Source organism: Lepidochelys kempii, chromosome 1, assembly GCF_965140265.1.
Source record: "Lepidochelys kempii isolate rLepKem1 chromosome 1, rLepKem1.hap2, whole genome shotgun sequence".
Taxonomy (NCBI): domain Eukaryota; kingdom Metazoa; phylum Chordata; order Testudines; family Cheloniidae; genus Lepidochelys; species Lepidochelys kempii.
The window spans coordinates 3,230,920-3,242,825 of NC_133256.1; the positions used below are offsets into that span (position 1 = coordinate 3,230,920).

General features: G+C 45.6%; 1 protein-coding gene across 1 annotated transcript; it reads left to right on the top strand.

Annotated features, from left to right (window-relative positions):
- The first annotated feature begins 817 nt into the window (after nt 1-817).
- LOC140917030 (olfactory receptor 51G2-like) lies at nt 818-1,756 on the top strand. The gene has a single exon (XM_073359030.1). It carries the CDS (start codon nt 818-820, stop codon nt 1,754-1,756), a length of 939 nt encoding a protein of 312 aa, XP_073215131.1.
- The last annotated feature ends 10,150 nt before the right edge of the window (nt 1,757-11,906 follow it).

The following is an 11,906-nucleotide window of genomic DNA, read 5'->3' on the forward strand; positions in this document are numbered from 1 at the left end:
TTCTGATTGAATGTACACATGTAAATCTGGAGTGACCCAGCTGAAGTCAATATTAGTGAATACAGAATGTGGCCCAGGAAATTTATCCCATGTGCTGCAGAAAGGCAGTGGCATAATTTGGACTCTTAGGAGTGGAGAAAAAATATTATAATGAGGCAATGAACCAGGTTTATAAATATCTTCAATGTAACACAGATAAATATAATGACTGTTTTCACCATCCACTTTATATAATGGGCCACACTCAGAAGTGGAGGTCCAGAAAGGCTGTCTGTGGGAAGGTCACAATTGTAAAATCACACAGCGCTCAAGTAGGCTGCGGAAATCCCAGGCACAGGCTATCAATGGGAAAAGAGCTCAGCAGTATTCAAAGTGGGACTGGATGTTTATATGGGTAACCAGAAAATCCAGTTATGCTAGTGAGGACTGTTTTAAAAACTGTTGGAACGGCTCTAAACCTTCCTGATTTACACCACAAAATATCTCTAACTAGTGGGTGTCAGGGGGAAACTTTGGGAGCAGGTTATCTCATACCTGCCTGTTGCAGAACTCCTTCCACCTTCCTCTGAAGCATTTGGAACTGGCCAGTGGATACTGGGCTAGATGGACTACAGGTCTCATCCAGTCTGGGAATGTCTATCTTGGTATCGGTCGTGTAAATCCCAGACTTTGTTTTTGCTGATTTTTCTTTAGCTTCTAGGAGTCTCTAGAATTGTACAGAGAGTGGAAAGATCTCTCATTAAATATCATCTAGTTGGCTGTTCTTTTTCCTTTCAGGAAGGAAAGTTCAAAACTCCTTGGATCTGCCCAGTACATAATGTCAGCTGTCAATGACACCAAATTCGAATCTAAAGTGTTCCTTCTCACTGGGATACCTGGGCAGGAAGATGTCCAAAATCTCTGGATCTCTCTCCCGTTGTGCTTAATGTATGTCATTTCAATATTAGGAAACTCAGTCATTCTGTTCGTTATAAAAACTGATCTAAGCCTCCATGAGCCAATGTACATGTTCCTTTCCATGTTGGGTGTCACAGACCTTGGCTTATCAATAGCCACCATACCCACTATATTGGGCATATACTTGTTTAACTCTAGGGAGATCAGCCTCGATGCCTGCTTTACCCAGCTGTTCTTTATCCAGTCACTTCACTGCACTGAATCCTCCGTGCTCTTGTTGATGGCCTTTGACCGATTCATCGCAATCCGGGACCCACTGAGATATACCTCCATCTTAACCCTCCCGAGAATAGCCAAGATGGGACTGGTGTGTGTTCTAAGAGGGGTGGCTCTGATGCTCCCACTCCCCCTTCTCCTGAAACGGTTCCGGTATTGTCGAGTGAATGTCCTCTCCCATTCTTACTGTATGCACCAGGAGGTAATGAAGATGTCTTGTTCAGATATCAGAGTCAACAATATCTATGGCTTGTTTATTACAGTCTTAACAGTGGGGTTCGACTCGCTGCTCATCTTTCTCTCATATGTGATGATCCTCAAAACAGTGCTGAGCATCGCGTCCCAAAAGGAGTTCCTTAGGGCTCTGAACACCTGTGTCTCCCACTTCTGTGCCGTCCTGCTTTTCTACACACCAGAGTTCAGCCTGACTTTGATACACAGATTTGGGAAGGGCTCTTCTCCCTTGTTTCAGATTGTCCTGGGCTACATCAACCTCCTGGTCCCTCCTCTGATTAACCCAATTGTGTACAGCGTGAAAAGCAAATACCTTCGTTCGAGGATAATTAGGGTGTTCGTGAAGTGAAAGGTCAGTTTATGACCCGTCCCCAGCGCTGGTGGCATAGGATACAAGAAACACAGGACACAGCGACTTATTCCATCCTGGACCCTTATATCTGTGATGACATGAGCTACTGATCTCCACTCTGCACAGTCAGGGTCAGATGGGGTCTAAGGCCTGAAGCAATGGTATAGCGGTTGTCTCCACCCACTGGTCAGAGAGGACAGGGCACTGGGGGAAGGACACCAGGGCAGGCAGCAGCATTTGCAGAGTGACTGTGTTTGTGAAGAGCCAGGGGACCGATGGGATATTGGCCCATAAAGAGCCATATCGGTAGCTGATCCTACCTCAGAAATCCTGTCAATACTCTCAATAAAGAGAAGGGATGTGGATTTTGTTTCCCATTACACCTGGCCTGTCACTGTCTCATCTCTGGTTAAACATCCTTGGGTCATGAAGAAAGCTGCAGGGCTGTTCTGCAGTCGCAGTCCTGGCCCTTCCTGAGCGCTGTGGGTGCTCTGTGATCCATGGGGGCGGCACCAGCTGTGGACGGGGCTATTCAAGGGGCACGGACACCCACCCTTCCCCCACGCCCTCAGCCAGGTGCTTCTGACTGAGTCATACCAGAGACATCATTAATGCAGGAGCTGCAAGAGAAGCCATTCAGGCAGCCCCCGCTCCCATCACTACTGTTGGTGGCTCTGCACGCCGCACACCTGCTGAGCTCACTCCACATGGAAACAGGGCAGAGCTGGCTGTGTGAGTGAGGGTCTCACGCACAGGAGTCTTGGCAAGAGACTCAGGCCCATATTCCCCTTCCCTCCTGTCAGGGTTCCTTCCCCACTCTGAACTCTAGGGTACAGATGTGGGGACCCGCATGGAAGACCCCCTAAGCTTATTCTTACCAGCTTAGGTTCAAAACTTTCCCTAAGTACAAACATTGCCTTGTCCTTGAACAGTACGCTGCCACCACCAAGCGTGTTAAACAAAGAACGGGGGAAGAGCCCACTTGGAGACGTCTTCCCTCAAAATATCCCCCCAATCCCTACACCCCCTTTCCTGGGGAGGCTTGAGAATAATATCCTAACCAATTGGTTACAAAATCATCAAAGATCCAAACCCCTGGATCTTGGAACAATGGAAAAATCAATCAGGTTCTTAAAAGAAGGATTTTATCTATATAAAAAGAAAGGTAAAAATCATCTCTATAAAATCAGGATGGAAAATACTTTACAGGGTATTCAGATTCAAAACACAGAGGATCCCCCTCTGGGCAAAACCTTACAGTTACAGAAAACAGGAATAAACCTCCCTCTGAACACAAGGAAAATTGACATAAAACAAAAGATAAACTAATCCTCCTTGCCTGGCTTACCTACACTGGTTGCAATATTGGAGACTTGGATTGGGATGGGTTGGAGAAGATGGATTTCTGTCTGGCCTCTCTCAGTCCCAAGAGAGAACAACCACCTAAACAAAGAGCACAAAACAAAAGCCTTCCTTCCCCCAAGATTTGAAAATATCTTGTCCCCTTATTGGTCCTTTGAGACAGGTGCCAGCCAGGTTAGCTGAGCTTCTTAACCCTTTACAGGTAACAGGATGTTGCCTGTGGCCAGGAGCGATTTTATAGCACAGTACACAGAAAGGTGGTTACCCTTCCCTTTATATTTATGACACCTCCGTTTCTGCTGCCCCAGCAATGCAAGGGGGTAGAAAGGGGTCTCAGCTGCCACACAGAATCGCGGCTATCTCCTGTTCTAGTCCAACCCATTTAGTGTAGGGTGACCACCTTCTCAAAAGGAAAAACCAGGACACACGCAGGAGCCCTGCTCCCTCCATTGCTAAACCCCTGGCCCGCTTCTTCCCCCTAAACCCCCACCTCCTGCTCCTCCTCTTCCCGCAACCCCACCCACTGACCAGGCTGGATGTCAGAGCGAGGCCAGGGTAAAAGAAGCCCAGGGAGCAAGTGCCGCTCTGGGAAACCCGAGACCCTCCACCTGCCCAGTTCACGGGACTTGGCCTCAGGAAAGAGGAGCAGGGTAGGGCCTCATACCGAGAGGGGGGCTAAGGACATCAGCCCTCCAACAGTGAAAAGGGTGGTTCTGCCCATGAGCAGGTGTTGATCGGCACTGCAGGGAATTCAGGACAAATGCTGTTCCGGAGTCTTTCAGCCCACACTGGGCCTTGAACTCTGCATTTTGGGACTCTTCTGCTCAATTCGGGATGCGTGCTCCACCCTAATTCAGTGGCCATTAGAGGTTGCGTGTTGGGGATTGTCCCCTTTATGGGTAGGAGGGATGAGGGGTGTCGGTGAACCCTTGGTCCAGGGTGTGGTCCTTTAAGATTCCTGTGACTTTTAGAGCTGAGAGAAGCTTTGGACAGCCAGCTGGTGGGAGACAGGAAGATGGTCACAGGGAATAGTTAGTGCTTAGGGAAATCCCAGGCTATTGTTTTTAAGGGCCTGGGACAAGGGTCTTGTAGGGCAGGGCATGGCTCCCTTCACTCCATGCGAAATAGGAGCCTTAGGAGGGCAGGCAGGCTGCATCCTCTCACGAAACATGGGCCACACCAGGAGGGGAAAGACAGCTGTCCTCGCTCAGCCCCAGGGAAAGGGACTGAGATATCATGGATACCAGACGGCGAGAAGCCAGTGAGGTTGCAGCAAGCCTGAAACAAGACTGACCCCAGCAAGCAGGGTCGTGGGAGGCTCCTGAGTAAAGGAGAAAGATGGGGCTGTAGGGTCAGAGACCCTGTGTTTTGGAGACGACTGAATTAATGTGGTCCCACAAAAGGGGGTCTTGTTTTAAGTATCCTAGGCTGAGAGTAAGTCATTGCAAGGACCTTATAGAGAAGGCCAGGGTGCCTCTACCTCAGGCCCCAAAGGGCATTCTGGGTTGGCCCCTGTCCACAGGGTCTTAGCCGGAGTGGACTGTGCACTTGCAAGCCGTTACCACTGGGTGTAGATCAGCCCAGCCCCCAGGTGAGGCCTCATCTGGAGTACTGTGTCCAGTTTTGGGCCCCACACTACAAGAAGCATGTGGAAAAATTGGAAAGAGTCCAGTGGAGGGCAACAAAAATGATTAGAGGACTGGAACACATGACTTATGAGAAGAGGCTGAGGGAACTGGGATGTTTAGTCTTCAGAAGAGAAGAATGAAGGGGGATTTGGTAGCTGCTTTCAACTACCTGAAAAGGGGTTCCAAAGAGGATGGATCTAGACTGTTCTCAGTTCTAGACTGTGATAGCAGATGACAGAACAAGAAGTAATGGTCTCAAGTTGCAGTGGGGAAGATTAAGGTTGGATATTAGGAAAAACTTTTTCCCTAGGAGATAGGTGAAACACTGGAATGCGTTACCTAGGGAGGTGGTGGAATCTCCTTCCCTAGAAGTTTTTAAGGTCAGGCTTGACAAAGCCCTGGCTGGGATGATTTAGTCGGGGATCAGTCCTGCTTTGAGCAGGGGTTTGGACTAGATGACCTCCTGAGGTCCCTTCCAACCCTGATAATCTATGATTCTATGATGTTTCAGCCAGTCTATGGGTAATGGATGCTATGACTCAGCAGAGCAGACAAGGGCAGGGGACCAGACCACATGACACTGAACTCCATGTTGGTACCCGTATTTTTCCACAAACTGGGCTGGGAACTTCACTTGAAACAAAGGGTTCTCACCATACTGAAAAACTAAACAAGGTGAGGAGTGACATCCTCTCTTGCGCTCACTCTCCACACAAGAGAACTCCTGGAAACAACTGAAGAAAAAAATCTGAACAGGGAGAAGTGCTGATCCCAAACTAAAGGGATTTGAAGCCTGTGTATGAAAACCTGGTGGACTACTTGTCTCACCAGCCAGGGTGAGAAATTGCTAATTCATAACCAGGCTATCTAGTATTTTAGGCATATTTTGCATTTTTGTTTATGTTTTATGTAATCTGCTTGCATCTGACTACTATCACTTATAATCACTTAACATCTATTTTTCTCTATTTAATAAATGTGTTTTATGCTTTATCATAACCAGTTTGTTTTGAGTGAAGTGTCTTGGAAAATCTCTGCTCTGTAAATAAAGTTTCTTGCATATCTTTCCCACATGAGGGGATAGTGACATATATTAATGAGTATGCATTGTGCAGATCCCTGTGCAGTAGAAGATGGCATAATTCTTCTTCAGCAAGGGTGCAAGACTAGGGAGATGGGAAATTGGCTGTTATCTCTTGTTTGTCCCTGAGTGCCTTAGGTAAAGCATTCAGGTAGCTCAGTTGGTTTTCGGCACCAACTGCTGTCATGCTGGATGATAACAGAGCCTGAAGCTGCTACTTGTGTCACCAGAGAGCATTGTGGAGAGGCCAGCCAAGCTGAATGGACAGCAGGTTCAGTGATTCCATTTGATTCCAGACTGAATGCCAGGGGGGACAACCAATCACAGAGGTTTTAGAACAAACTGATAAACTAAACATTAAAAGACACCAAGACCAGATGACATTCACCCAATAGCTCCAAAGAACTCTAATATCAAATTTCATAACTACTAACTGTGGTATATAAGCTATCACTTTTATCAGGCTTTGTACCAGGTGACTATAAAAAAAGTCTCCAGAGGTGATCTAAGCTATTTTAGGCCAGTAATCCTAACTTTAATACCAGCCAAATTGATTTAAATTATAGTAAAGAACAGAATTATCAGACACCCACATGAACATTATTTGCTGTGGAACAGTCAACATGTCTTTTGCAAAGGAAAATCATACCTCACCAATGTATTAGAATTTTGTGAGCGGATTATCAAACATGTGGGCAAGGGCGATCCAGATGACATAATGTATTTGAACCTTACCAAAGGTTCTTCAGAAAAGTAAGCAGCCATGGGAAAAGAAGGAAGGGTCTCTCCTGGATAAGTAACTAATTAAAAGATAGAAAACAAAGGGTAGGAGTAAATGGTCAGGTTTCAGAATGGAGAGAGGTAAATCGTGGGGTCATCCTGGGTCTGGAGTGGGACCAGTGCTGTTCCACATATTCATAAATGAACTGGAAAATGGCGTAAGCAATGAGGTGGAAAAATTTGCAGATGAGATAAAATTATTCAATATATTTAAGTGCAAAGCAGACTGTGAAGCATTACAGAGGGATCTCACAAAACTTGGAGATTGGGGAACAAAATGGCAGATGAAATTCCACGTTGATAAATGCAAAGTAACGCACATTGGAAAAACATAATCCCAACTGTACAGAAAAAATGATGGTACCGAATTATCAGTTACCACTCAAAAAAGAGATCTTGTTGTGGATAGCTCTCTGAAAATATCTGCTCAGTGTGCAGCATCAGTCAAAAAAGGGAACAGAATGTTGGGAACCAGAAGTGGTGAACATAAAAGACCTAGACACTCATAGCTTCCCCTGGTGTTGCTGTGGCCACTGCCCAGCAGTTGCAGGGTTCACACAGGGAACTTTTTTATTATTATGTACCATGCAGCTTCCAGGGTAGCTGAGGAGGCTGTATGTGCTACTCAGCTTCTTCAGGAATCTCACTGCATGCCATGGAGATTACTGATGAAACCAGGAAGCTGAGAAACACAGACCGCTGTGTCAGGTTGTCGCCCCTAGGGTGCAGTCTGGGAGCTGTGCGAACCGCTGTGCCCCTTAGCCCCCCCAGTTGGGCGGGCCAATCTTACACTGCTTTGTTGGTGACACAAGCAGCCTCTTCAAGCCCTGTTATCACCCAACATGACAGCAGGTGGCACCACACTGAGCCTCCTGAGTGCTTTACCAAAGCCACTCAAAGACAGGCAGGAGACAACAGCCAATTTCCCAGCTCCCCAGCCTTGCACCCTTGCTGGAGTATAAACCCAAAATTGTACCCTCTTGCACTGCACAGGAGTCTGTATGCCATAAGCTCATTAATATAGGTCACTTTCCCCTTGATGTGGGAAAGATATGCAACAGCCTTTTTACACAGAGCTGAGATTTTCCCCAGAGACCTTCCTCAAAACACACTGGTAAAGATAAAGCAAAAAACAGGTTTATTAATTACAAAGGATGGATTTTAAGGGATTAAAAGTGATAGAAATCCGATCAAAGCAGATTACCTAGGAAATAAACAAAATCACAAACTAAGGTTAATGTGATAGATAGACTGGATCTGAATTAGTAATTTCTCACCCTGACTGATGATACAAGCAGTCCACCAAGTTTCCATATGCAGGGTAGAAATCCCTTTAGCCTGAGACAAGCACTTCCCTCAGTTCAGTCTTTGTTCCTCAGGTGTTTCCAGGAGTTCTCTTGTGTGGGCAGTGAGGCCAAGAGATGATGTCACTCCCCACCGTATATAGCAGAAAAATACAGGTACCAAAATGGAGTTTAGTGTCATGTGGTCTGGTTCCATGCCCTTGAATGCCCTGCTGAGTCATAGCAGGCATTAGCCATAGACTATCCTGAGCGTTCTCAGGAAGGCTCACCAGATGGGGTGTAACGTTCTCCTAGAGACAGTTGTTTTCCCTAATGTTCCATTACGCAAAATAGGCCCTTCTCAACAGGCTATCTGGACTGTAAGAATTTTGCCTAGTGGGTGTCACCCAGGTGTAACTAAATTTGAAATACAGATACATAGTGAATATTAATGACTTCAGATGCAAAAATGATACAGGCATTCAAATAGGATCACCATATTCTGCAGACTTTTTTTTCATAGAAACCTCATAAGACATTTTTCCATGTACAAGGTAACACATGTAGCCTATATGGATAACCTGCTTGCTTGCCTATAGAGATATATTTTTTTATAGATTTCTTATTTCGTTATGGTTTTGACTATTTGTTTTATTATAATAGGTTATAATAGGTTTATATTAAAGTAATTTGGCTGCAATGCAAGTGTCTTACACAATGTAAACATACAAATGTTTGGGACCTTTCACCCAGGTAGCAAAGTTGGCTCACATATGTTCGGGACCTTTCACCTACATAGATGGTGATGAGCTAAAGCATAAGGTCCACATATGATGTGTTAAAGCAAGGTAGCATAGGGACTTTCCTAAGTTTATACCCTTTTAAATTAACAGGTACACCACAACTTGGAAAAACCCAAAATAACCTGTTAAGACCAGATCAAAATAACCAGTTAGGACAGACATAAAAAATGTGATATCTAACCACAAAAGGGCCAGGGTAATGAATTGATGCATATGATATAAGTTGAGGTCAGTGATATACTGACCTATAGGGAAAAAAGACACTTCAACATTAGTAGGGTGAGGAAATACAAATAAGGAAAAAGGGATAAATCCCCTACTGAATATGCATCAAAAAGAAGCGTATCATATTATAAAAGTGGCATCCCAACCTATGGGCAGTAGAAGAAGGAAATGTAGTCCTTGGGAGGTGTCAGAATGATGGTGATGATGGCGAAGGTGATGGTGATGAGGAAGATGATGGATAACACTTCAGGATATTCTACAAGGGATGGTGTGAGTATATGGAAGTGCAGATGTATGTTCTCTATCTATCTCATTAAATTGGGGTGTCTGTGACTGCTAAACATATTAATAAACTATATTTGTAAATATACAAGAGTTCCTATAGTGTGAGTGTTGGTATCGTGCACATTGGCATTCCCAACTATAGAGTAATAATAATGGGCTTGATCTTGGCACAAGAATCTGTCAGCCCTCAAGGTGATAACTGGGGATTTGTATGTAATCTATATAATTAATAGACAATCTAAAGATCAGGCAATATGTGTCACCCCTGGATTCCTCATTGAGTGGTACCCTAGTATGTCAGAGGGTGGCACACTGATAAGTTAGGATTAATATGTAAGTTGTTTCTATCTGTATAGAGATTTATCTCAGAGGCAATGCCTTGGTCTGCCAAAGGGGAGAATGGAAAGTCCCACTATTCACTGGGTTGGTCCATTGTCACAACCATACATGTATTACTGTACCTGTAACTTGTGAGCCGGGACATTAGCACCATGCTTCATCAACAATAAAACTGACCAAGTTCCTTCACTGAAAACCAAGTCTGTGGATTTATTGGGCAGTTCAATCAATGTCTGCTGTCTCTGCTATCTGTGCAGGGCTGTGAAAGCACTCTGAAAGAACACACACATGCAGTCCAACATCTGTCAACAGTCCAATAAATTCTTCAATTAAGAAATAGCCTAAAGACTTTTTGGGGATTTCCTAGAAAAGATTTTGCTAAATGCACAACAGGCACATAGAAGGGCTATGATAAAGGAGGAGGTCAATCCATGTGTGTTCAATCTGGGTTATTGAGTGTTATTGTTACTACCGCCATGTGCAATAACACTTTGTTCTTAGTAAGAATCTCATATTAGTAAAAATGTACATATATATTGTGACAGAGTCAGGCCAGATGGCTACAGGAGAGTAACAGAAGGCAGATATATTAGCCCCAGGTTAAGTAGGTCCCTTTTCCCTGGGTAAGGTAACAGGGAAGGTTCGAGAACGATCAGGAACCTTCTGGAGACAATTAAGACAGACAGGCTGATTAGATACCTGAAGCCAATCAAGAAGCTGCTAGAATCAATTAAGGCAGGCTAATCAGGGCACCTGAGTTTGAAAAGGAGCTCACTTCAGTTTGTGGTGCGCGTGTGGGGAGCTGGGAGCAAGAGGCACTAGGTGCTGAGAGTGAGAACATGGACTGTTGGAGGACTGAGGTGTACAAGCATTTTCAGACACCAGGAGAAAGGTCCTATGATGAGGATAAAGAAGGTGTTGGGAGGAGGCCATGGGGAAGTAGCCCAGGGAGTTGTAGCTGTCGCACAGCTGTTCCAGGAGGCACTCTAGACAGCTGCATTCCACAGAGCCCTGGGCTGGAACCCGGAGTAGAGAGCGGGCCCGGGTTCCCCCAAATCATCCCAAACCCATGTCAGACACAGGAGGAGTTGACCTGGACTGTGGGTTCACGAAAATGGCCAAACTAAGGGCTGCCGTGAAGCTCCAAGGCGAGTAAATCTGCCACTAAGCGCAAGCCCCACCACGGTAGAGGAGGAACTTTGTCACAATATCCAAAACCAAGCAGGCAAGCAGAACTCTAAGAGCAATCTCAGGCAAAACCAGAGGCCTGGAACCTACTTTGACACTAATACTCCTAACATTGGCCAGATAGGGTTAAACAGTTTGCAGGATAACTAACCCAAAGCCAACCTTTAAAGTCATGTTAGAAAGCTATGTGAATGGTAAATAGGGCCATTCATGGTAGATAGGCTATGACTTAGAAATGCAAACCTGTCTTGTTAGAAGTTAGAAGCAATACTAATTGTGACAGGTTTCAGAGTGGTAGCTGTGTTAGTCTGTATCAGCAAAAAGAACGAGGAGTACTTGTGGCACCTGTGACAGGGCAAGGCCAGATGGCTATAGAAAAGTAGTGGGAGATAGATATATTAGCTCCAGGCTAAACAAATCCCTGGTACCAAGATAAGTGAAATGGCAGCTGCTCCAGGTCAGTTAAGATACCTGGGACCAATTAAGAACTTTCCAGAAGGCAGGGAGAAGGCTAGGTTGATTGGGACAGCTGAAGTCAATCAGGGGCTGGCTGAAACTAGTTAAAAGCCTCCCAGTCAGTCAGGTGGGTGTGCATGTCAGGAGCTGTGGGAGGAAGTTGCGCTGTTGGAGAGGCTGAGTAGTACACACCATATCAGGCACAAGGAAGGAGGTCCTGAGGTAAGGGTGAAGTGGAGCTTGAGGAAGTGAGGGCTGCTGTGGGGGAAGTAGCCCAGGGAATTGTACATGTCATGTTTCTAAAAGGTCAGCTACCATAGTTGATACTATGTTGAGTCCCTGGGCTGGAGCCCGGAGTAGAGGGTGGGCCCGGGCTCTGCCCCCTCACCTTTGCCCCCTAATTAATCATTGAGACTGGGAGACAACAGAGACTGTGCAAGGAAGGATAACTTCTCCTCACCTCCCTCGCTGGCTTATGATGAAAATGGCTCAGTAGATTGTGACCCTTGTCTCTAGAGAGAGAAGGGTTACATGCAGGGTCGCGGTGAGCCTCTGAGGCAAGCAAAATCCACCAGGAAACGCGGGACCCACAGAGGCAAGGACAGAGCTTTGTCACACACCATAGAGACTAACAAATGTATTTGGGCATACACTTTTGTGGGCTAAAACCCACTTCACCCACTTCACCACTTCACCACCACAAACTATATTTGTAAA

Bases quoted from the DNA above. Each gene is read 5' to 3' on its own strand.
- LOC140917030 (XM_073359030.1), top strand. From the start codon at position 818: ATGTCAGCTGTCAATGACACCAAATTCGAATCTAAAGTGTTCCTTCTC.